At 39.6% G+C, this 27540-nt stretch overlaps 1 protein-coding gene across 1 annotated transcript; it reads right to left on the reverse strand.

Annotated features, from left to right (window-relative positions):
- Nucleotides 1-628: 628 nt before the first annotated feature.
- LOC136856450 (tripartite motif-containing 13-like) lies at nt 629-27277 on the reverse strand. The gene is made up of 4 exons (XM_067134330.1): nt 26845-27277; nt 3156-3854; nt 2533-2736; nt 629-1270 (listed from the first exon to the last, which is right to left on the reverse strand). Exons 1-4 carry the CDS (start codon nt 26866-26868, stop codon nt 716-718), a joined length of 1482 nt encoding a protein of 493 aa, XP_066990431.1. The 5' UTR covers nt 26869-27277; the 3' UTR covers nt 629-715.
- Nucleotides 27278-27540: the final 263 nt, after the last annotated feature.

The raw sequence follows: 27540 nt of genomic DNA on the forward strand, positions 1-27540 counted from the left end.
CAAAGGCTTCTTTTTTGTATTACTGTTTTTTATCAAGTGTTTTCTGCACACACAGACAGACACTCATTACTTAAGGCGCACCTTTGGAAGGTGCACTCAACCAAAGTGGATGAAGAAGAAGAAGAAGAAGATGAATCAATGGCTGAGTGGTGATGTTCCTCTTGGCTTATTTTGCCAGGCCCAGGAAACATCACTCTTTGCCTACCTACCGCCTACCAGTCCACCTAAATGTGGATGGGTACCAGTGTCGGTCTGTCTGATGGGCTCAAGAAAAAGGTCAAGGTCAAGGAAATTACTTTCTGTGTGTGGTGCGTTTCTGACCTTCATAGAAGCAGTCTGTTTCTTTCTTTCTTGAATGTTCAACTCCACTAACAGTTTATCTTGTACGACAATACTTTGTACTTAGTGTATGCATCCCTATAAAATAGTCCTTCAGAGGAGACTGAAAAGGGAGAGAGAGAGAGAGAGAGAGAGAGAGAGAGAGAGAGAGAGAGAGAGAGAGAGAGAGAGAGAGAGAGAGAGAATTCATCAAATAATAATAATAATAATAATAATAATAATAATAATAATAATAATAATAATAATAATAATAATAATAATAATAAGGTGGTAAAATGAAACACATATAGAACTCAGAACATCTTTATTTGAGAATGAGTGTGAGTGAGAGTTAAAATCAAATTCAAAATTTGCTTCTTCGTGTGGAGGGAAAAGATCACAGAATAAGGCCGCACTGGGTCACCTTGATTTCCGTATAATTTGGATACTTCAGGATGGCGTCAATCAGGACTTCCAGTCCTTCCTCCACCTTCCCGAAGCAACTTCTTTTTCTGATGCTGGGATCATCTCTGGTGACGATCCAAAGCACTGAAGCGTCGTCATATGAGATGTTTCCCCTCACTTCTCCCGCCTTCAGTGGCGTCTCTTCATAGGTCTTCTTCATCTCCCTCTCCCAATCCTCCCTCGATGACAACACTGCTCGAGTTGATTTGCCTCCTCCTCCTCCTCCTCCTCCTCCTCCTCCATGGGATATATATGCACCCATGAAGACGTTTATATCTTCCTCGCCCATATGCCTTATATCAAAGACCTGAGTGCTGGCGTAAGAGGGTCCCATCCCTCCTGCACACATGTACAGGAAGTTGAGACCCCGAATGCAATTCTCAAAGACCCTGATGACGATCCTTCCAAGGTGGGTGGATCCATATACCAGATCCAGGAACGCCCTTGGAAGGGAAGAAGGAGGAGACCTTTGCATCAAGGACTCAAGCTGCCGAGTGAAGTAGCAGGATATTCGTTAGAATAATAATAATAATAATAATAATAATAATAATAATAATAATAATAATAATAATAATAATAATAATAATCCTTATTTTTAATAATATTATAATTGGTTGCATCAACTGCAATTTCCATAGACATGAAAAAGAGAAGAGCAAAGGAAGAAGAAGAAGAAGAAGAGGTTAATTGAAATGCCAAATTTTAAAGAAATAAAGCAAAACAAATATATTGTGGATGAAACCCCTGTGCAGGAAACTTCCACAATATTATTATTAGCTCTTTATTATCCTCCTCCTACACCAAAGTCTCATAAGTAGTGCAACTAAACACTTACAAACACTGCACCACTCAACTCTATCTATCTTGAGCTCATTCTGCTTCTTCTTCTTCTTCTTCTTCTTCTTCTTCTTCTTCACAAAAACCTGTCATCCTCCTCCACTCTTCCACATGACTGAACCATCTCAAAACACAATGATCCATCCATACTACACAGACAATTCAGCTATACAGCTCCTATCTTTCTCTTTCATTCATATTCAGCATTAACACCTCACTTCCATAAAGGAGAGTTGGCTCATCAATGACTTAATGCACACCTCCTACTGCCTTCCTTCCTTCTTTCCTTCCTTCCTGCACCTATTCTGTGACTCACCTGTTCCCTCATCCCGCCAACATCCAAAATATATACTCCAAAATACTTAAAAAGATCATCCATTCTCCCAACATCAATCTATTTCAACTTTCAAACACTTTCAGATTCTCTCACCAGTTCCTGCAGTTTCTCTTCACTATCCATCATCATCAGTACTGTATCATCTGTAAACATGGGTTATTCCACACAATCTAGTCAAGAATGATTTTCTTATTTACAATTTTGCACCAACATCTGCTGCTGCTGTCCTTTCCATGTTTGCACACACACCCTGCCCTTTCACCTTTGTCTGTCTCACTCAGTGCCAAAACATTTTGCTTTCTCTCTCTCCTGAAACAAGTCAACTGTTGTTATTCCTCCCTTACCCTCTACACCACATCCATGCACATTCAAACCCCCAAGTTGCAGCATCTTTTCTTTTTTCCATAAAACGTGATCTGGGTCAGTCAATGATGGACTCACATTCCATGTCAAGAACTGTTCATGATGCTCATTTCAAATTAAGGACTTCCTCAAGTAATAGTGAACTTGGACAGTGATTCCTAAAGGATTGTGAAAGACAGAAAGGAATCTTACTCATATAGGAATAAGCTTACCTCTATGACAAAGCATCTTGGTGGGAGAACGCCTTCCTGAAGATGTGTGAAAGAGACTTGGTCGTTGGACTCGATCTTGACTGGAGCCACCCTCAGTTTCGCATCGTGGGTGTTCACAACAAAGATCCCATGAGAGTTTGTTTGAATCTGTTCCTCTATATTGTCTGATAGATTCCTGAACCTTGCTCTCATCTTGAGAATTTCCTGTAAGGGCAAATCCAAGATGAAAAAATATATTGTGAAGAATATCAGGTAAATAAGAGAAACAGATTATAGAGATAATTATGGTGAATGGGGTTATGAAAATGGCTGAAGTCATAAATATTCATAAGTCCAGAAATATCTCTTGATTTCAAAACCTTTATAAATCAATCTGAAATATAATCAACTCACAGGTAAGGACAGATTTGATCCAAACTTCCATTTTATTTTAGTACTTTGTAAACAATATCTCGGAAATGTCTTGCATCATAAAATGGGCGAAAGAGAGGAAATAAGAAAGTAATTGTCCCTTTCTTGAGTGAATTGTTACCTAAGTATGAATCATGGACGAGAGAGAGAGAGAGAGAGAGAGAGAGAGAGAGAGAGAGAGAGAGAGAGAGAGAGAGAGAGAGAGGACAAACCTTCAGGAAGTTTTCTCTGTCTCGTTTGTTCTTCTGAACAAGATCCTGCAGTTCCATTATCTTCCCTCGAAAGTTATCCACGACGGCTCCGGTTTCATCGAGAAGAAGTCCATTTGAGGCAAAGTCAGCAACAGATGACACTTTAGCATCGAAGACCTTGATGCCCTCTACACCTTGGAGCACAAGTTGCAACTTGTTCCCCAGGAGATCAGCACATTGATCAATATCTTCAACTTTGCGGTCATTTGAAAGCCTCAGCTCCTCCATCGTCTCCTTGAATACCTCGATGTCTTCATTAGCTCCATGAAAGACAACCTTCATCTCACTGAAGCTTGTAAGGAGGTTCCTCGCCTCAGCCTCTGTTGCCTGACAGTCAGCAATGCTCTGCTCAGTAGATTTCTTGATGAGATCCTTAGTAGACTCTAGAAAGGATCTCTTTACTTCTCTGGACAAAATCTTAGAGCCCAGATTCACGGATGAAAGTTGCTTCACGACATCAAGGAGGCCTCTGTTAATCATGAGGTCTTCAGCTGAATCGTGAGTGAATCTCTCCCTACAGAGAGGGCAATGTTGCTTTTGGGTCGAGATGAGCTCATCGATGCAACGTCCACAGAACTCGTGGGAACAAGGGAGGATCCTGGGGCAGTGATCTTCATTGTAGGTATTACAGCAGATCTTACATTCCAGGGGATTGGACTCCTGAAAAGGACACAGAGATCAGCGACCCTTTAAGATGCAAGTGTGATCTCCCAAAATATTATCTTTCTTGCTAAAAAAGTGACCCTTTACAGCTTTACCTGGTACCAAACACTCGAAGGTCTAACCCATAGGATCTGGATTTGCTAATCTAAACAGAGTTATCTGAAGCCCAGCATCAGATGTCAGTCAGTGGTGAAAACGATGACAATAGAATATATTCAAAATTCACTAAAAATCTTTTTGGACCCTTCACACTGATCACATTTCCATTTGTTAAGTCTGTCTCTAGAAAATTAGGCACTTTGTTGGTATGCTTTTGTTTTTATATAAATTTATGCAAACATTGTAAAATGGTTTTTCTCCTATTTTGGCAAATTTGACATTTCTGCTACAGATGTTTGGTTAATCTGTTACAATGGCTTCTATATCTACCAGTAATGGGAGGACCACAACGGGAAACTGGGCTTGTCTGCTGAGTTCCAGCTTGAGCTGAGTTTTTCACTTACTAAAACCCCATCTAATTTGACCTCAAGGGTACAGTTTCCATTGGTTCCTTCATTATTTTTAGAGATCACGGGGTTGGAACTAAATGTAAAATTCTTCAAAATCATTTCTAAACTATCAAAAAATAATTATTTTATTTGAAAACAATGAAACAACTATAGTCATGACAAAATATAAGAAACTCCCAGTTTCTGACAGACTGACACATCCAGCAGCAATGTTCACCAGTTGCCTGGGGGTACGTCAGACAACCAACTCGATGAGGAGGTCATGACCTCCATCCCCTGCTTGATTCCCACAAGAAGGATGAAGCCTATCCAGAAGCCAAACCCCAAGGAAACTGATAAAAATGCTTGAAGAAGGCAAAGTGGTAACCAGACTTTCATGCTATCAAGAAGAGAACTAAACCTTACACATTGTCAGTCAGTGGCAGAGACTATTTACAAACTGACTATGGTGTCACTTCATAACAAGATGTTTATCTTCTGTCTTCTTGAAAGAGTTTGGTTTCATGTTTATTTAAACTTTGGTGCCACATTAAAGTCTGGGATTCACATTGTTTTAAAAAAAAATGTAAAGGACAGAGATGACTGACATAATGCAACCTGCACATCAGTGCAGTGATAATGTTCCACTTATTATTATTAAAGACAGGAGGAAAATAGTTCCCCAGTTCTTTGTAGCAATAATGTAGGAATTTCGTTTAAGTGTTCATGATACTCAAACTTAAGATTAAATTTTTGTTCCCAAATGTTATTGAAGAGGAGGAAGTGACTGAATGGTCAGCCTTTGAGTGTTGTAAGTCAGTCACTCATGTTCACATGGGGAGTTTTGTCTCAACAACCACCTATATGTTCAGGTATCCTACTGGGAAGAGAATTCAGTCGTATAACCAGTGCATAATTGTTGACTGCATTGGTGGCAGCCTTCAAAATGTAAGCATTGCACCTGAGGCAATGTTGGCACATTGCAAATCATTGATTAATGATTGTGGAATTATTTCAGTGTCGTGACAGAAACCGTGGCTGCCTTAGGGATGTCAAGAGTCCTACTTTGACGTCCCCTGAGTCACAGGGGAACCTCTAACTCTCATGCTACTCATGGCTTCGATTACCTTATGGAAGGTACTTGTTTATTTATCAATATCAATGCCAAATGAAAAGAGTTTTGAAACAAAGCTTTCGTTCTACAAGGCTTTCTCCATGTATAAAGAAAGATATCTCGCATAATAAGTACATAAGAAAAATAATCAGAAGAAGGTGTGCATACTTCCCCCAGATTAATGCAATCGATCCACGCGTCAACCTGACTGCTTAAAAGAAAAATTCGAGTTATGTAAATTACTTTTAACCAGTTTCATAAAGTAAGGAACATCAGAGAACAAAAACTTCTCAGGCTGCCTTGGAATTTTTGGAAGATATCTTATTTTCAAAAGGGTCAGTTTTAAACTCTCTCTAAATGCAAGCAGCACTCGAAAGGTTTGTTTAGGTGCGTGGCCTAGAGTCTAGGCCGAGTGAAGTCAACAATTCTATGAATCATACCCATACCGGCAAGCTAGATGACCTGTTCCTTCTACATCATGATTTCAACATTATGTAGACAGCCTCGACCATCAACTAACTCTACAAGAATTATTAGGAGGCTCAGAGACCGAGCATAGAGAAACCCACTTCCACAGACTCCAATAGCAGAAGCCGTAAGTATAAACTAACTTCGAGGAAACATCAAGACACCTGAGAGAATCCGAAGGGAGAAAAGAGCAACAGAACACTCCCCAATGCGACGGGAAACACTGACAGTGGGAAAAAATTAAAAATATTGCCCATAGGCGTGAATCACGAACTCACTCTCGCCCTATGTCACACACCACGGCCAAGGGCTCTTCCTATGGAGCACAAGAATACCCTTGATGCCGCACAGACCACCAGCCAGACGATGAGGTCCTCCAACCAATATAAATTCATCAATCCAGTGGCGTCATGTCTTTCACCTAAGGATTAGTTGTTAAGTCCACATGTTGCAATAACAACTCACCTAAAGAGAAAAAGAAGAAGTATAGAATGATTCAGAATTTCAAAGTGTAAAAGAAATGACAATCTCTGCAAATAATGCCTTTGACATCAATAGAAATTGCTTCAGAGAGAAAATATGCACAAAAGAACATACACACACAACACACACACACACACACACATATATATATATATATATATATATATATATATATATATATATATATATATATATATATATATATATATATATATATATATATATATATATATATATATATATATATATATATATATATATATATATATATATATATATATATATATATATATATATATGTGTGTGTGTGTGTATATATATGTGTGTATATATGTGTGTGTGTGTGTGTGTTTGAGTGTGTGTGTGTGTATCTTCCACATACACTCTGAAATGCATAGAGCAATTTCACCCAAACTTGGTATACATGACTTACTATATGGGAAATGGGAAAGAATACTGTGGGGGTCAGACATCACTGGCACGAAAAGGGAGGGGGGGGTTATGGGAATGGGTGATATGTGAAAATAACCGAAAGCAACAGATATAAGTGTCTAATCCATAGTTGTTGAAGACGCTGAGATGAACAGTGACACTTCCAGTGCCCTTTAAATCCAAGTTCAGACCCAATAGAAAGGGAGGTGAGAATGTGTGGGAAGGGGGGTGAAATGTAAAAATAACGAAAACGACAGATATCAGTGTCTGATTCATGGTCACTGAGATGAATAGTGACACACCTAGTTCCCTTTAAGTCCAAGTTCAGCCCCAATACGGAGGGAGGGTGAGAAAGGGTGGGAAGGGGGTGACATGTAAAAATAACAGACAACGACAGAAATTAGTGTGTAATCCAGTTTTCGAGGTCACTGAGATGAATAGTAACACTCCCGATGCCAATTTCAGCTCCGATAGAAAGCAGGGATGACAAGGGCGTGGAATGGGGTGACATGTAAAAATGATTGAAAACAGCAGATAGGTTTTGAGGATGCTGAGATGAATAGTGACACTTGTGGTGCCCTTTAAGTCCATGTTCAACCCCAAGAGGAAGGGAGGTGAGAAGGGGTTGGAAGGGGGTGACATGTAAAAATAACCGATAAAGACAGATATTGGTGTCTAATTCACAGTTTTCAAGGTCGCTGAGATGAACAGTGACACTCCTGATGCCCTTTAAGTCCAAGTTCAGGTCTCATACGAAGGGGGAGAGAAGGGGTGGGAAGGGGGTGACATGTAAAAATAATTGAAAACAACAGATATTAGTGTCTAATTAATAGTTTTTGAGGTTGCTGATATGTTGGTAAGAGAGAGAGAGAGAGAGAGAGAGAGAGAGAGAGAGAGAGAGAGTTAATCAGTTGTCATTCAGAGTTTTCACAGGCATTGCCAAGTTGGTCAGCTAAAATATATATACAGTATATATGTATGTGTGTATATATATATATATATATATATATATATATATATATATATATATATATATATATATATATATATATATATATATATATATATATATATATATATATTAAAAATTTTCCCTCCTACGCCAAGTTTTTATACTAAATTTAAAGTAAAAGGACTAAGTAATTAAATAAGGCAAATCTAGTACAATTCACTGTAAGAAATTCGCCCCTAAAACCTCTCGCCATTGTCTTTTTGGGGGAAATCCCCTTTAAATCTCTTCTTGTCCAAAGTGTTGTCGGAAACCCCTGAAATTCCCAGCATGGACTCCTGGGCAGAGCGATCACAACGCAACCTAGGAAGAGAAAGCCGTAACTTTCAATGCTATAAAAAGGTCCTGGACGAGACTCTATGCCTCAGAATTGTCGGCGGCGCCACGGACTCCAGAGCTCCTCCCTTGCTCTATCCACTGCCTATGTCAGACACGAGGCTGGCAGGAAAAAGTAACTTCTGATGTGAATTAATTGGCTCCTTCGCTGGCCCTCATAAGATGAGAACTTCAGCTCCCAAAGAAAAGGTAAAGTACCAAGATTTAAAGTTTTTTGTCAGCCACATTCCCCTATTTTCTTTATCTATGTTCCATTTCACAGTGCGATCTAATTACAGTGAGACCTGTATTGCTTTATATTTGGTGCTGTCTAATTTGCAAAGCAGTTACAAAAAGAGTAACGTAATCGTTTGATGTCCGAGTCACGGGAATTGAGTTCAGTTTAGGCCTCTTCTATGTGATTCCTCGATTCCGTTATTACAGTGCTAGAGCCGGTTAACTAACCGTAAGTGTCTTGATTACAGATTAGGAGTTTTCACTGTGGACTTGCGTATCATCTGTGAGCTTAGCGGCCCTCCTTACTTCATTTCAACAACTTTGAAGCAGGCAACCCATTTGTATTTGCTTCACCTCATTACTCCAGAATTATGCTTCCATACTTCTGTGTTTCTTTTGTAAATATAATGAATTAAGTTAAACCCCAGAGTTTATCTAATCACTTCCCCCTTGAAGTAGCCCTTCAGGCATATTTTGTTGTTTGACATTTTAGCTGTCCCCAAGGCCAGAGTCCAGATTTTTGTGGTAATTAAGGTAAGTTGTGCATCATCCTAGTATGCCCCATTGATCTAGCAAGACCCTAGCTTTAAAATTACAACAATATATATATATATATATATATATATATATATATATATATATATATATATATATATATATATATATATATATATATAATATATATATATATATATATATATATATATATATATATATATATATAATATATATATATATATATATATATATATATATATATATATATATATAAATATATATATATATATATATATATATATATATATATATATATATATATATATATATATATATATATATATATATATATATATATATATATATATATATATATATATATATATATATATATATATATATGTATATATATATATACATACACACACACACACACATATATATACATATATATATATATATATATATATATATATATATATATATATATATATATATATATATATATATATATATATATATATATATATATATATATGTCATTCTAATAGCCACAATGCCCTCTTAGCTTCTCCAATTCTTCGCTTTTTTTGGATATGCTTGCAACTACGAAGCCGCAAGATCCAAATGCAAGAAATTGAAGAGACTGTGATGCCCAGTCGCGAGAAACGAACACCACAGTCTCTTCAATTTCTTGCGTTTGGATCTTATGGCTTCGTAGTTACAAGCACATCCAAAAAAGCACGAAGAATTCGAGAAGTTAAGAGGGCATTGTGGCTATTAGAATTACATATGTGTCTGATAAAAGTGACCTGTAGATTCTACTGTACATATATATATATATATATATATATATATATATATATATATATATATATATATATATATATATATATATATATATATATATATATATATATGTATATATATATATATATATATATATATATATATATATATATATATATATATATATATATATATATATATATATATATATATATATATATTATCATCTTGTTGTCATTTAATTGTTTGATTTTACATTATTATTGATTAAACCTGAGCGTTAAATACTGTATTAGTCTGTTAGCTCGTTCTCCTCCTCTCAGGTGGTTTGTGTGTCTGAAACTTTTTGCTAATGGCTGTTTTGTATTTTTCATATTTGGTGCGTGAGTGGAGGTGGCTCCGTGTTTTTCCTGGTGGTGCTTCTGGCCGAAAAGAGGAATCGTTTCTGAGCAACCTTATAGAGTGGAATGATATTGGCTAACTGCTTGAATCACCCAATATCTTTGGATTTACTTGAAGCACCACGATTCTTCTGCCACGTATTTCCAGTTCCTCTTTCCTTAGTTATAAAGCCTAGGGGGCCTATCTGAGCCATGGTATGGTGATACTTGAATTATATTTCTGATCACGGCATAGGCACCTTAAACGGATCTTTGGGCTGTCCCTGCTATCTGTGCTGATTAGCGAAGCATGCCATATTCAATTCCCATTGCTGTGAGCCATGATTTGATATCGTCCTGTGTTAATCTCCGGACGCGGAGAGTTTATTTTTGAAGAGATCACGGCCAATTATTGAGAAACGGAGAAAAACCACCTTAGGAGTTATTAGAGTGTATTGGTCAGGTTATTCCTCCTTTTTGTTTGCCTCCTCCTGTCTGAACCCCTTCTTTTGTGGATAATTGTATTGCATGCTGTCTTTAGTAGTATGACTGTGTTTATTATTGTCATTAATTAATTAAAGGTGTTAGTTATTCATTTATTTGATGTAATCGTGAGGTTCAGGTGTAACTTCTGTTTGGTTATTTATGTATTAGATTAAGTTTTTTATTCTTGGTGTTTTGTTTACCCCCTGAATTGATTTTTGCACATCTTTTGTTTAAGTACTATTCCACATATCGTGGACTTAGTACCTGTGATTTGAACACTATTAGTACTTTTTGAGATTGAGTATTGAGTGACGGCAAAACCAGACATCACAATATATATATATATATATATATATATATATATATATATATATATATATATATATATATATATATATATATATATATAAATATATATATGACGCTGAACTCTCATGGGGTCTACTTACTCTGGTCTGGCTGCAGTACTGTGGGTCATGCTTAAATATGACACAGGGGTAAATTTAACAATAACCTGTATTAAGTAAAACTTCCACAAGGGCCCAGGTATCAAAGTAAACTAAAATGTAGCTTAACTGCGAGTTAGAGGCTGAGGAGGTAACCGACGGAGGTATCAAGGGAATGTGCGTCTTTCCCCTAACTTGAACGAAACCTCACTGCCTTCTCTAGGGGACGCCTTCGGGCATCTTCCTCCAGCTCTAGGACCTTACAGCCCCCGATTTCTCCTCTCCTGGACGTGATTGGCCCTGGCAATTCTCCTTAGGCTTATCAGCCAATCGGCACCAGGAAAGGTGATGCTGTATCCTAACGAACTTTTGGTGGGTTTCTTTGGGGAGGAAGATTTCTTCTATGTCTGAGAGAAGATGACCGTTGGTCGGTCCTTCATGGCGCCCTGTGACTTCATCAGGAGTCAGGGGGATTCTTACAAGGACCGAGAAGGGCTTAGCACTCCCCTCTCAAGTCCTTTGCATCCCCGCGAAGCTGCGCCACCCAGCCCGATCCTGCCACGAGCCTCGTCCTTCATGGTTACTGACTCAACTAATTAAAATTAACTATCTCTAAGTGAGCCAGTTGATGCGTGTACAAGCCAAAATTACAAGTGAATGTAATGTCTTACAACCAACACAAAAAAAATTTTATATTATTTTTGTCTTTTATTTACTCATTTATTCTTTTCCTTCTATATTTTTCCTTCTGTGCTTACGAAATCCAACAGCCTCACTCTTCCCTGGAAACAGATCAATAGCAAAAAAAATAATTTTTTTAAAGATCAAGCCCTGTGCTATACTAAACATTGAAAAATGGTGGTCATAACAATGAACAAGAAAATAATTCATTTTAACTCTGCATTGGCAACCATGGCAATATGGCACCACATTTTTAATCACATTGCATCCCGCAAATGCACAAAATTTTCCTGAAAGAATTGGACGTAAAAAACCAATAATTTGGAAATTTAGACACAACAACATAATATAAAAGCAGTGGAATTTACAAAAAAAAAACATAATTTCATATCATCAATTTACCTTTAAGACAACTACCGAAGTAATAATAGCGAAAAATCATAAATCATGCACAAAAGTTCCAGCACCTGTGCGAATGTAACATAAAATAAATATTACAGAAAATGTGGCATCTAGGTTGGTATAATATTAAACACAAAATAAGGGACAACAACAACAGCAAAAAAATGAAAGCATAAAGCATATTAAAAAAACGTTGCAAAAACAAAATCAACACAACCACAATTAAAAAAAAAAGAAAGCACAGGAAAATGATGCACAGGCAATGACATTGACACTCAAAATAACTGGAAATATCAAAAACACAAAACACGAAGCATTAAAACTTTTCGTATATCTCTGATTTCAAGGCAAGGCCATGGGACGGCAATTTACAGATTTTGATCACTGACCCCTTTCACTCACTTTGCAATGGTTTTCACTTATGACATGGGCTCTTGATCACGCCCCTGCACTGTCAGCATGGCACCCACCTACGTGCTTGCATGTTCCACTGGCTTTTCTTCCAAATGCCCAGTCAGTCCAGGGCAGGGGGGTGTACCGATTTGTTGGTGTGGAACACTAGGCTGTCCTCAAGCACTGCACGCAGTTGTGATAGGTGTTGCTCGCTTACGGCCCCAGTACAGATATGCTGAGTAACCACAGTGGTGTGTTTGATCTCTTTCACACGATATGGTCCTGTATAGGCCGGTTCGAGCTTGGCTTCGGCAGTTGCTTTCTCCTCAAATAGATTCTATCCCCTACCTGGATTGGGGAATCATGTGTGCGGAAGTGTTTATCTTCCCTCATCTGATAATTTTCATTGGCCCTCAACAGCAGTTGCTGGGTAGTTTGGAACACTCGTCAAGTCATGTTACAAAACCAAACCCAGTACTGTTCTACTGTGTAGAGTGGTATCTGTTGAGGGTCCAAGACCATCGAGCACGGCAGTTGAATATCCTGCCCAAACATCAGGAAATAGGGGGTGTCCCTAATCGAGCTGTTATAAGCGATGTTAATAGCCAGCTCAGCCATCTGAAGCAGAGACGGCAATGAAGTCGGATGAACCTGAACTAGGTATCTTAAGATACTGATCACTTCACGACTATGGGACTCAACTAACCCATTGGCTGATGGCCGATAAGCCGCGATGGTGAAATGCCTTGTTTGCATGAGAGCCGCAAACTCATGGATCATCTCACTGATGAATTCACGTCCATTGTCACTGACCAACATCCTAGGACACCCGAACCGACACACGAGGGAACATAACGCCTTAGCCACTTCTCCTGCCATCTTATTCTCCATCGCACACACGTGTGAAACTTGTGAACGCATCCACGAACACCCACATGTACTTGGGTTCTCTTTACTCGGAAGGTAGTGGTCTGACCACATCCATATGTACTCTATCTCATTTCACAGGCACCACAGGCCACAATCGGGCCATCAGTATCACATGTCTGACTTTTCATCATATTACACACATGACAATTTCTTACAAATCTAGTTACGTCCTTACGCATGGTAATCCAAAAGAAGTGCTCACGGGCTCTTCTAAGAGATCTCCCTATACCTACATGCCCAGCATAAGGGCTTACATGGATCATGGGCATGGCTCTCTCTATCAAAGCTCGAGGAAGGATGATTAGGGCTCGGATATTACCGGGCCTTTTCTCATATCTACAAAGCAAGACGCCTCCTTCAGTGAAGAACACGTCCTTCCGCAAATGCACAGAACTCGGGAACTCGCTGCTCTCACCTCTCACACTGGCCTTGATTTGGTTAATCCAGGCTTCAGAACCCTGACTCTCAACCAACTCACCCACACTCCAACTCAAAAATCAACCACACTTTCATACTCTGGGCATTTATCTTGGACTCCCCCAGTCGGAGTTCCACTTGCATTCAACTAGCTGTCATCTCGGCCACTCCCACTCACCTGTGAGGGCCCATGAGATTCCCGTTTTTTATGCTCTGCACTCCATCTGATTGACTGTCACTGTTAGCATTTGTCGTAACGTTACTGGCATTAGTGCCGGTACCGCCTGTGCCATCAACGTTACGAGACTTCTTTTGTCGTTCTTCCTTACGCTTTGCAGCATGTGTTGTTACTTCTATGACGTTCCTGGAGAGAGCATCCACCACCCTATTACTTTTTCCTGGAATATGCTCGATTTTTATGATACTGAACTCTAGAATTCGCTTGATCCAACGAGCTTGGCGATTTGTAATCTCACTCTTCTTAAATAGGTACGTTAACAGTTGGTAATCTGAACAAATCTTCACTTTATGTTCCAATAAAAAAGAGCAGTGTCTCCAACAACCATAGGACTGCCAAAGCCTCTCATTCGAAGGTACTATAATTTCTCTCTGCCCCTTTTAATGCTTGTGATGAAAAAAAAAAACTGGTCTCTCATTACCTTCATCGTCTATCTGAGATATTATCACTCCAATCGCAATATCACTCACATCTGTGGTCACAATAAAAGGCCAATCGAATCTCGAATAAGTCAAGAGTTCATCGCTCACAAGGGCATCTTTTAATTTCTGAAAAGGTTCTTGTTCCTTCTCACCCCACTGGAGATCAGGTCACTTTCTTAATGCATCTAATGGTCTTGCTATCTGCCCAAAGTTCCTAATGAATTTAAGTTACTATCCTGCGAGTCCAAGGAAGCTGGCTACATCCTTCGTTGCTACGACTTTATCGGCACAAGGCTTAAGGCCTTTGGAAGTTATGATGTGCTCAAGGAATTCCACTTTGTTCTGAAAAATTGCCATTTATCTAGGTTAATTTTTATGCCATGGCGGCTTAACGGTTCTAAAACCTCTAACAAGTTAGCCAGATGCTCCTCTACAGTGACAATAATTACAATGATATCATCTAAGTATACAAAACCTCCACAGGTTGATATGGAAGCTAAAACTGACACCATTACTAGTGAAAAATGAGCCGAAACGTTCTTTAATCCAAAAGGAAGGAAATTATATTCAAATAGCCGATTATTTGCTATAAAGGACATGTTCTCCTTACTCTCATCATCTAAGGGAATTTGATGGTAGCTCGACTTGAGATCCAGCATAGTGAAAAATTTACTCTCCCTTACTTTAAGCAAAAGTTCTTCAATCGACAGCAATGGGTAAGCATTATCTTTCATAATGGCACTCAGTTGCCTGTAATCAACACACAACCTGAGAGAGCCATCTTTCTTCTTTGACTAAAACGATTGGAGAAGCCCAAGGAGATTCGCTTTCTTGAATAGTAACCTGATCTTGCAATTGATTCATTGTCTCCCCGATTACTTGTTCATGACATGCAGGAGTTCTATAAGGCTTTGTTAGAATAGGGGATGATCTCCCATCTCTATTTTAAAAGGTATGTTAGGAACAATCATTTGCCGATTGTTCCCTTGGTGGATTGTTGCCTCCTTTGTTTTTGTTTGTTTTTAATTGCTGGCGAGTTGACGTCTGTTGGATGGCGTCAGACTTCAACAGTCAGGTTCGTAGCAGCAACGAGTCAGGTTGAGGGCAGCAGAGAGTCCGTTGGGGTAGCAGCAGCAGGTATCCGTACCTGAGAGTCAGGTCCTGGCAGCAGCATTGGAGAGTTTTTGAGGACGAGATGGTTGCCGTGTCGGCTCTGTCTTGGTCATCGTTATTGGAGGAGGACGTCAGCAGGTCTTGTCAGCAGAGCAGCGGAGAGGTTTTCCTTTGCCATGATGGTTGTCGTGTCGACTCTGTCATGGGCACCTGGAGTTGGAGGACTGTGCTTGAGGGCTAGATGGTTGCTGTATCGGCTCTGTCTTTGTTGTCCATACTGTGTTGATTTTTTGTTCATGCTTGATGTATTTATGACAAGTGTTGTAATGGTCTGTTGTGCTGTGTTACCTGTTGTTGCTGTCATTATTGTTTAATGTTTATTTTTGGACACATTATTTTTACTGATTTCAGTTTATGTAATTCTTGTTCCCCCTTTTGTCAGGTGTTTTTGTTATTGTACTGACTCTTGCAATGCTCTTCCTGTAACTACTGTTACATTGTTCACTTTGATTTTTGCTGCTGACGCTTTATTTTTGTATAATTATGAATTTTATAGTTTGAACCTGACTCGCTGTATATTATGTATATAATTTTTTTGTAAAAAAATTAATATAAGAGTCAGTACATAAATGAACATGAAAAAAAATTACCAAAGACATAGGCATGGGCAGTTCAACAAACATTACAAATAAACAACAGGTAGCATAAATAATATGGTAGCTTAGCTTACAACATAATTAATAATCAAGTAACATGAACAACACTCAAGCATTATAAATAATATAATACTAAGGCGGTATAACAAAAAGAGCAGCATAAATAACAAATAATAAATACAAAATGAAGCAGCACAAGGAAACGGTATTAGCAGACGAACTCAATAGAGCCATCGAAACAGCCCCAAGCTGCTTGACAGGAACACTACAGGACAACTCCGACAGAGTCGAAACGACAACCATCTCGTCCTCAAGCACAGTGCTGACGTCCTCCTCCAGTACCGACGACCACGAAAGAGCCGACATGGCAACCATCTCGTCCTCCAAGAAACGTACTGACATCCTCCTATAATCACGATGACCAAGACAGAGCGGACACGGCAACCATCTCGTCCTCAAGAAACTCTCCGCTGCTCTGCTCTGCTGCCAGGACCTGACTTGCAGGTACGGATACCTGCTTCTGCTGCTACTCCAGCTGGCTTGCTGCTACCCTCAACCTGACTCGTTGCTGCTACGAACCTGACTGTCGAAGTCTGACGCCATCCAACTGACGTCAACTCGCCAGCAATTAAAAACAAACAAAAACAAAGGAGGCAACAATCCACCAAGGGAACAATCGGCAAACGATTGTTCCTAACATACCTTTTAAAATAGAGATGGGAGATCATCCCCTATTCTAACAAAGCCTTATTAATTCTCCCGGGGGGTTCCTCTCCAATTGCTATCACATCTTGTATTCCTTAACTATGTCTCCTACATATCTGCGGTGATTTAAAGGCGTTGCTTTGACATGTGTTTGCAGTAGCCCTCTAAGCCATGGTTCACTGTTACCTTGACTCTACGTAGTCAAGGCCGACACTGCGTTATTGGCTGTTACAAGGGTGCATACTTCTAAATCACAAAGAGACTCACCACTTAATTCTAACCTATTACTACTTACATTAATAAAAGGTACATTCGCCCTCCCATCGACGATGGTAGCGACCCCGGGAAACATGAAATCTGCCACTTATTATGGGGATTAGTATATATGAGTGTGCCTTCTTTTAAATTTTGTGCTGGGACAACAGGAAGGGAATAAAGATGGGAAGGAGGGATTACCTCCCCTACCTCAGGGTTAGCGGGTACCACTCCCTCCCGTGTCCCCCTTGGATGCCAGGGCCACCTTGACACATCATCTCCTCTCACCCAAGATGGAAAGCTTTTGGTACTGCCAGTTCCCACAGGCATTGACACTTCCACTCCCCCTCTGTCGACCCTATAGAGAGCCACCTTGTGCTCTCACACGATGCCAATTCCCTGAATAATGGGAATCCCTTCCATGTGAGTTGTTGGTACAACATGGAATTTGTGAGTCAAGACTTGTCCACCTAGGGAGATCTGTTGGTTTACGGTTCGCTGGATCATTATCCAATAACCACTCGCAGTGTTTAGCAACAGACATCCCTTCAACACCATAATAGCACCGGTTACTAAGCATTCCTCGATCAATGAAACGCATGCTCCACTGTCCAACAAGGCATGGTATGTCCCCATTCCAATTCCCACCTCAGGAACAGGAACTGAATCTCCACTCTCACAAGAGGGAGAAGGGGTGAGAGAAGTCTGCTCTTTCCCCCCCACCAGGTACACACACCCCTTGGGCAGAGGGAGCTCTCACTGGTGGGGGAAGACTCCCACCTACATGCTGGCTGAGGGTGGCACAACTCCCACTAAGCCCTCTTCTTCTTTTGTGCTTCCCGCCACCACTGGCCCTTGGGGTGCCAGAGGGTGGATGTTCGCAGGTACACTTCTTCCTCCCCTTCCCCGCTGCATTCCCCTCCCTCTCTAGGGAGAGGTTACCCATTTGACGTGATGTCGTTTTTTGTACACTCACTAACTAGATGGTCGGTGACACTACATCTGAAACAATGCTTTTGATCGTACAATGGGCATTGGGCACGCATGTGGCCCTTTCTACCGCACTGCCAACAGAGTCCCCATGCTGTTCCCACGTTCCCCCTTCCCCTGGGCCACCATGGTCACTTGGCACTGGGGCCAACTTCGCTCAAGTTGGTTGGGGCTGGAAAAGCTTGCTGTTGTGTCACGGACTGGTTGAAGACGGCGACAATGCGTGGGGTGTAGGACAACGCCCTCCCCCATGCTTGCAGCTGTCTCTTCTTATCTAATGCCAACTGTGCTGAGTCAATCGTAGTCTCCAAGGGCCAGCCCAGGCCCAATCAGCAGTTCAGCTACTGAGGCGGGGAGAGCCTTCACCAACATCCGTTTCAAGAATTCCTTTGTCCTCCTCTGTCTGCTCTTCTTCTGGAGCCAAACTTTCATAATCGGTTGCAATTCGGGCGATGTATTCGGCGATAGTCTCCCCCACTCGTAATTCTGGACAACAGCTGGCCCACATTTCCCTTCTTGCATCCTTTTTTAGGGCAAAGGTTCAGATAAGGGCTCGTTTGAACGATTCCCAATCCGTTGTTTTGGGATTCCATGATCTTAGCAACTTGGCTGCAGACCCAGTCATCTTCGGGGTGGTCTGTGCAATTCTCTGGGCATCGGTCCAACCACCAGTGGCATTTTCGACACTGTTAACAAAGGGTTCTATCAACACAAAGTCCTCTCTGGCCTTCGAATTATCGAATTCGAGGATGGGCAATAACAGTATGGGAAGTTTCATCAGTACGCTGTCAGTCACTACACCATCTGGCGCCAGAGGCTGCATTGCAATCCCCGATGGAGCAGAAGCGATCATTCCATAACCACTACTACAGTTCCCCGCCGACGTAGAATCATTATTTGTACTACCGCTGTTTGGAATTCCTGATGGTGTACTACTGTTTGTTTCACTCACATTCATCGGGTTTTTGCCCCCATGCCGTCTCCACTTCATGTAAGCCCTAAAAAGGGCTCTTTCATTTTCTTCGTCTATTACGACACTCTGTTTTCTATTAGTCAGCCAGTCTTTGATCCAGTCTCCTATTTCTCCTACAATACCTAATGCTCTAACTTTTGTCATTATTCTCTTATGTGGAACTTTGTCAAAGGCTTTTTGGAAATCTAAGTAGAGTATATCTATTGCTCTACTACTGTCGTGAATACCAATTATGTTGTGAAAAAACTCTAAGAGGTTTGATATGCAGGATCAGTTTTGTCTGAAGCCGTGTTGACTGTTTAACAACAGGTTGCTTCTATTAATGTGATCTACAATTTGATCTGCAATTATGAACTCAAAAATCTTGCAAGGGACTGACGTTAAACAGACTGGTCTATAATTTCCTGTTCTACTCTTGGACCTTTTTTGTAAACTGGGGGCACATTACCTAGTTTCCATCCTTTTGGTGCCTTTCGTTGTTCTGTAGTTTTTCTGTAGAGTTTATATAGGTGAGGAACTATCTCCTCTTTTAACTCTTTCATTTCTCTTGGATGAATCCCATCCGGGCCAGGAGATTTGAACTTGTTTAGTTTTTCTGTTTTGTCTTTAACGTCTTCTTCTGTAAATATTACTTTGTCAAGTGGTTCTGCCCCTTCATATTTAATACCTGGTTCAGGGATTGAGATAGTGTCTTCAGTTGTGAAAACACTAGTAAAAACTTATTCAATAAATCTGCTTTTCCAAGTCTCAGTTCACTAAGTTTCCTTTATTTTCTCTTAAGGGACCTATGCTCTTTTTTATTGGCTTCCTCCTGTTAACATGCGCAAAGAATTCTTTTGGGTTTTCCTTACAAGCTGATGTAATTCTCTTATTCTCGTCTATCTTTGCATTTCTTACTAATTTGTCCATCAATCTACAGAGTTCTTTGTGCCTGCTTGCTTCTTCTGGTGTTGGGTGTGGAGTCACTGATTTGTGCAACTTGTCTTTATCTATTATTTTATTTTGAATTTCTCTGTTGAACCACTTTCGCTGAGGGTTGCCATTTGTTTGTATTTGCTTTAATGATATAGATCTGGAGCGCTTTTCTGTGTATTCTTCTAGAAAGGTTTCCCAGTACTTATCTATGTCTGTGTTCTTGTTGTACTCTAGATTTTTGACATGCTCCTTTAGTTTTTTAGGTATCCTCAGTCTAATCTCTATAGTATCTTCTCTTCTCTTTTATGCTGAATATTAATATGAAATGTAATAATTTTATGGTCGCTTTTGCTTAGATTTGCACCTACTGAAAGATCAGACACTAGGTCATCTTCTGTTGGTAGGACGATGTCTAGTATGTTCTTTCCTCTAATAGGTTTGTCAACCCATTGGTGGAGAAATTCATTTTTGACAAATTCCAAAAGTCTCTTTCCTTCCAAGTTTGATGTAGAGGTCATAGTGTCCCAGTGTAGTGCTGCATTGAAATCTCCCACTATCATGCAGAGTTTGTTGTTTACTTCTTGTCCTAGTAGTGCAGGCAGCTCCTCGTCGGACATCTGTGGCTGGTGGGGAGGTCTGTACGCTGGTATTAGAGTTAGTTTCTTCCCTAAACTGTTTATATTGATGTCAGTTACTTTTTGAGTGGTTGTAATTTTACACTCTATTGGATTGAGCTGGTCCTTGACATTTAACATAATGCCTTTACTTTTTTTTTGTTGGGTCTATCTGTTTTGAACAATTTATATCCTGCTATTTGGTACTCTCCTACAAAGTCTCTTGTTGCCTCTTGTATCCATGTTTCTGTGATACCTATCATGTGTCATTCTTCACTTGCTATCAGTGCTTTGAAGAGATCTGCTATGTTCCTAATAGACTGTGCATTAAACTGGGCCACTCTGAGGGACTTTTCTGTCTTCTCTTTTGTCCTCGGTGGCTTTATTCTTTCCCTTATTTTCACTGTTTCTTGCAGTGCTGTCACTAACCAGATGTGTTTCAAGAGGTAGGTTTTTGTTAACAAGAGAGAGAGAGATCTACTAACTATTTCAAGGCCTATAACACCCTCCTTTTTTAATATAACTAATGAACTAGGCTTCCGATTAATGTGAAACCGACACCACCAGAGTTTGAGACACCGACCTAATTAAGAAAAAATGGATTCAAGCCTCTACTCAGCATTATTGTCTTACTTTATACCGAGAAATGTCATCTCAATTTGGTGGGCGTGGTGAGAACGGAAATTAAGACCTGGCAACTAGGCGCAGAATGACGTGTGTCGACTATGACGTGTGGCCCTGTGACGTTTACACCTGCCACGCCCCCTTTCTGTATGGTTATCATACAAGAAATTATAAGAAATTATATATATATATATATATATATATATATATATATATATATATATATATATATATATATATATATATATAATGAAGGCAGGGAAGGGAAGCACACCAACAGGTCAAGAAAGTCATATTTATTCAATTGCAACGTTTCGAGGCCAACCAGCAGGCATCATTTTCAAGCTACAAGTAATAATACCTAATTAGTACAATAAAATTAAGTGACAAATATTAAAATACACAATATAAATTACATTAAAACAAGCGAAGTTAAAAATATGAATAAGGACCAACCGTTGAGTATGGAGGCAGAGGAAGGACTGACCAAAAACGTAAACAGTTCACGAGAGATAAAGAGGTGTAGACGTGGCATGGGTGTTCAGTGTGGGGACCAGTTTTTTAATAAACAATGATTCATTAATTGCTAAAAGTTTGTGATTAGAGGCTCTGCCCAAAACCTTAAAGTCCTTGTACTGAATAGAATGTTTGCATTTCTCGGCATGATCCCTTATGTTGGAAAATTCGGGATTTGAAAGTTTAGTGCCAGTTCTATAGCTGACAGCTCTATGACTGTCGATTCGGACTTTAAGTAACCTATGTGTCGATGCAATATAGGTTCCTCGATTACATCGAGGACAAGTAAACTTATAAATAACACAAGAGCTCATTAAAGGATCCAAACGGTCTTTGAAGCTGAAAAGGCTACCGATATTCAGTGGGTTTGTGGGTATAATTTTGATTTTCACGGCAGGGAGGTGACGGGATATTAGAGATCGGAGTTCTTTATAAAAGATTGTGTCGTGAATAAAAGGAAGACTGGAATAGAAAGGTAGTTTAGGAACGCGAGGGGTAGGATGACGTGGAACAAAAATATTATTTAAAAATTTGGAGACATGTTTAAAGAACAAGTGGGTGGGAAAGCAGTTGTTGTTAAAGTATTTTTGCAGGGACGTGATTTCATTGTGGAAAGCTTGCCATTTAGAGGATAATGCAAAGGCTCGGTGAAGCATGGTTAGTACTGAATTAATCTTAAAATCAAAAGAACAAAAACTATAAAAATTTGTACCAAGACCAGTAAATGTCTTTTTTCTGAAAACAGAAGTAGAGAAGCCTTGATAGGATCGTATTATTAAAATATCTAAAAATGCAATTGGTTGTTAGTCTCGTGTTCGATCGTAAATTTAATATTAGGATGATATGAATTAATGAAAGCTAAAACCTCTCGGCGTCAAACTGACTTCTAAAAGTGCAAATGTGTCGTCCACATACCGCTTATAAAATATTGGATGGTAACTAAGGGGAGAAGTACTGTCAGTATCTAGCGTGTGCTCTTCCAGAGAGCACACGAAGATACCGGCGAAGATGGGTCCAAGTGGAGAGCCCACAGCTTAGCCATACCCTCAATTTGCGAGTAAGAACAACCATTAAAAACAAAAACGGTGTCCCGCACCGCTACATCTAAAAGTTTCTTGAAATCGTTCTTGCAGAACCCATTAAAACGAGACTTATCCATAGGAAAAAGCTTATGTAAAATAATATCAATGGTCTGTTGTACAGGTACATTCGTAAATAAAGACTCGACATCGAAGCTTACCATAACAAGATCCGAGTCCTGAGCAAGAATAGTATCTCTCGTGAACTGTTTACGTTTTTGGTCAGTCCTTCCTCTCCCTCCATACTCAACGGTTGGTCCTTATTCATATTTTTAACTTCGCTTGTTTTAATGTAATTTATATTGTGTATTTTAATATTTGTCACTTAATTTTATTGTACTAATTAGGTATTATTACTTGTAGCTTGAAAATGATGCCTGCTGGTTGGCCTCGAAACGTTGCAATTGAATAAATATGACTTTCTTGACCTGTTGGTGTGCTTCCCTTCCCTGCCTTCATTATATTACTGCGTTTTGAGAAACCTCCGCCTGTTGAATATATATATATATATATATATATATATATATATATATATATATATATATATATATATATATATATATATATATATACCTTTGATAGAGATAAGGTGTTTTTATTTTTCAATACAGGTATGCAGTCATTAGTGGGTTGAAGTTATGGAATGAAAAAATGTTCGGTCTGGCAAAATTAAAATTGGTCATATTATTTCATTATTCCCTGATTTCAATAACGTCACGAAAGTAATTTTAGATAAAGAGTTTAATCGTGTTATATGTGAATTGATCATTGGTGAATATGATTGTTGAGGGTGCGCACATAATATGGTCATTATAAATATTTAATATGGCTGAGAATTGGATGGAGGTGAAAGGATAGTAATACTTTATTAACAATGAGCGTATTGTACATAGATAGTAGTATAGCAGCTAACATTTTAATGAATAAAGTTACAAGACTGAAGTAGAATATATATATACATATATAAGTAAATAAATAAATAGATATATATATAATATATATATATATATATACGTGTATACATGTATGTATATATATATATATATATATATATATATATATATATATATATATATATATATATATATATATATGTATATATATATATTCACGTTTTATTACCCTCAAAACTGTCTAAAATAAAGTCTTCCTCTTCGTCGTCACTGGCGAGACTCATGAGCGCCGAACAGCATTTGCCCACACATCCTCTGTCACACACAACTTTGCTTCATTCAATCTTGCGTTGAGGTCCGTTCGTGTAAATGGTGAAGGGATGATCGAACGTACTTCTTCGTGACACCCGATACTTGCTCAATAGCATTTAGCTCTGGGTGTGCTGGTGGTAGCCGCACTACTTCATGACGCCACAGGCGAATGGTATTGTCCACTGTGAATCTGGGAGGTTGTCGATTTTCCTTGCATATTTAGAGCAGTTCAGGTCACAAAGCGTGTGGTGGGTGTGATATTGCGCTGCCGCAACCAATTTATTAGATCGCCTTTTTTGGTGCCAGTAGTTAGACAGTGGCTCTCCTCTGTAAGGTGGCTGTGGTAAGGAGCGTTGTCGATGACGAGAACTGATGGCTCTTCTAATGATGGTAGTAATTTGGTTGTCAGCCATCGCTCGAAGAGTTCGGCAATCATTTCGCCATGGTAGTCCCCACTACTATTCTTTGCTGTATAGCAAAGGAATGAATCTTCAATAAAGCCCTTGTTGGTACCAGCTGCTACCACGACAAAGCGTTCACCATCTCCTGGCGGAACCTGTCGGCTATAGGCCTATGTGGTAGTTGTGGGTGGCTGAGTTGTGTCCACCCATTCTTTGTTGTGGCTCATCCTTGTAGTGAACCATTTCTCGTCTAAGTAGACCACCTGTCTTCCTTCCTCACGAGACTGTTTGAGAGCCCTGAGAGCACGGATCCTTTTACATACCATGTCTAAGGACTCTTTTCTAGCATACATTTTTCGCCGTGTCGTCTTACATCGAAATCCCATCTTGTGAAGTGCTCTCCAAAACAAAGTTTCCGATGTGCCTGCAGGTAATATTCCTTCCTTCTAGAGTTCTCTTGTCAGAGTAGTAATTGTAAAGGTTTCCTTTGACAAGAACTTGTTGTGAACATATCGACGAATTGTACCGATGGTAAAAGAGTCGAGCACATCTTCAGCTGGCTGTGTGGAATGAGACTGTACTGAATCTGATGAGGGCGGTGATAATGGTGATGGCGATGGAGCTCTTGATGGCGATGGAGCTATTGATAGTGCTGGCGATGAGGGTGGTGATGGTGATGGGACTGGTGATGGTGGTGGAGTTGGTTGTCCTGCAATTGGCCGTGAATGTGTGGTGCGCCTGACCATCTGACGAACGGCATTCCTTGTCATATCCATGACATCAGGAACTCGGTCATACGGTCTGTTTGGGTAAAACAATATTTGTTCTCGTGTAATTATCTATCGAACAACCTATATCTTTATCTCTATTTATATATATATATATATATATATATATATATATATATATATATATATATATATATATATACATGATATAAAATGTTAATAGCAGGCAGTAAGCAAGGTGTCAGCAGGAGCCCTTGTCAATGCCTGCATCTAACAGACGTGTACCTTCCCTAGCACGATCACCTCTCTGACTGCCATCCGAGATTTTTATTTTTTGTCTTCTTTTTCGTAAGAATTACCTATTAATTAAATAATAAACACAAGTGAGGCTAAAAATGAGTTTGTTCAAACATATTAACTAATCAGTATCTCTAGATTCCATCAAAGAGCAGTATAATTCACTACAACTTATATACTATTTGATTTTCATACAGAAAGGGGGGCGTGGCAGGTGTAAAGGTCACGGGGCCACACGTCATGGTCGACACACGTCATTCTGCGCCTAGTTGCCAGGTCTTAATTTCCGTTCTCACCATGCCCACCAAATTGAGATGACATTTCTCGGTATAAAGTAAGACAATAATGCGGAGTAGATGCTTGAATCCATTTTTCTTAATTAGGTCGGTGTCTCAAACTCTGGTGGTTTCGGTTTCACATTAATCAGAAGCCTAGTTCATTAGTTATATTAAAAAAGGAGGGTGTTATAGGCCTTGAAATAGTTAGTAGTTATATAATAATACGTGATTTTCCATTAACTTCTATTTCTCCAAATCAAGAAGAAGAGAGAGAGAGAGAGAGAGAGAGAGAGAGAGAGAGAGAGAGAGAGAGAGAGAGAGAGAATGACATATTCCCCATCTGCCTGTGTTTGCATGACGCCTCCACCCTTATTCGTGTCTTCACAGTCTAGCCATCTTAAAACTGCCAAGCATACCGTCGTGTTCTTCGCTAGACCATTATCTACCGCAAGATAATGTAACGTAAGTTATTCACAAATGAACATAAAGCGTTTTTATAGCGGAAAAAGAAGCACAAATCCGTTAAAAATTCAGTATGAAATGTTTCTGATAACGAGGTTTCTTTGAACACCTGTTGTCATCCCGTAACCTTGAAAATACTCTGCTTTGGGTGTATTATACTTCTCCAGCCACCTCTCTCTCTCTCTCTCTCTCTCTCTCTCTCTCTCTCTCTCTCTCTCACACACACATAAGCGGTGATATGGAACGTCTGGAAAGGAGTTAGTTGATAATGATTGCAATAAAAAGAAGATGAAGAATAAACAGACAAAACGCAGCAACCGACACACGATGGCAGCACCGAGTGGAAGCCTCTATCTCTCCCCACATTCCCCACCCCACCAGCGACCCCGAGAGCAGAACTTGCCACATCCAACAACAATTTTTGCATTTTTGCGCCTAAACATATGAGTGACATTATGAATGAGGTAAATAATGACAATGAATACGGTTATTACAACTTCTTCTCCGGGATGAGGGGAAGAGAAATGAAAAAGAATAAGTAGACTCACTTGGCAGATGTTTGAGTCAGCCATTGCAAGACTTAGACTTTCCTTCCCAGAGACCCTTTTCAGTTCACTGGCGACACAGACTGCTGCTTCTTCTTCAGATCGATTTGAAAGAAGTAGGTTTCCCCGGAAACAAAGCTTCCCACTAATAATACAAAAATGGGAATCACATCACCGACTTCAAGCAAACTTAGGCCTACGTACTCCGCTCTGGGCGGCAGTGCATGACAGCCAAAATGTCGTACGGCATTTCTCGCGCCCCTTATCCCGAGACGCCGAGTGCTTCTCGTGCTTCATAAGTAAACGAAGGAGTCAAGATTGATATCGACCATCCTCAAACCTTCCTTTGGTGCAACAGGTCACAGTGCAAAATCGAATGTCTGGCAACACAGATCAACCACTGAATTTTCATTCGTGTTCGAGTCGCGGAAGTGTGGAATTTCCGATGTGTCACGCCACTTCCCTTGCGGCACAGAAAGAGGAAGAAGGTGGAACGAGAAGAAAAGAGACGCACCAGAAGCTTGCTTGCTCTCAAATGCCTGAGCAAGAAATGCAAACCCTTTGAGGAAGAAGAAACAGATGCTGTCACAGGTTATATGTTTAATATTTGCTTCCTTTTGCTTCAGAGGAAATGGAGGGCCCTCGGAGAGACTGAGTACTTGAAATGGTGGCCTCTCTCTCTCTCTCTCTCTCTCTCTC

This window comes from Macrobrachium rosenbergii, chromosome 35, assembly GCF_040412425.1.
Source record: "Macrobrachium rosenbergii isolate ZJJX-2024 chromosome 35, ASM4041242v1, whole genome shotgun sequence".
Lineage (NCBI taxonomy): Eukaryota > Metazoa > Arthropoda > Malacostraca > Decapoda > Palaemonidae > Macrobrachium > Macrobrachium rosenbergii.

What these genes read in the sequence shown, in the direction of transcription:
- LOC136856450 (XM_067134330.1), bottom strand. Translation starts at nt 26,868, where the DNA reads ATGGCTGACTCAAACATCTGCCAA. An exon ending in CTGACTCAAACATCTGCCAA is followed by an intron (nt 3,855 to 26,844) that starts GTGAGTCTACTT and finishes TGTCCTTTTCAG; the next exon opens with GAGTCCAATCCCCTGGAATG. An exon ending in ACAGAGAAAACTTCCTGAAG is followed by an intron (nt 2,737 to 3,155) that starts GTTTGTCCTCTC and finishes TTGCCCTTACAG; the next exon opens with GAAATTCTCAAGATGAGAGC.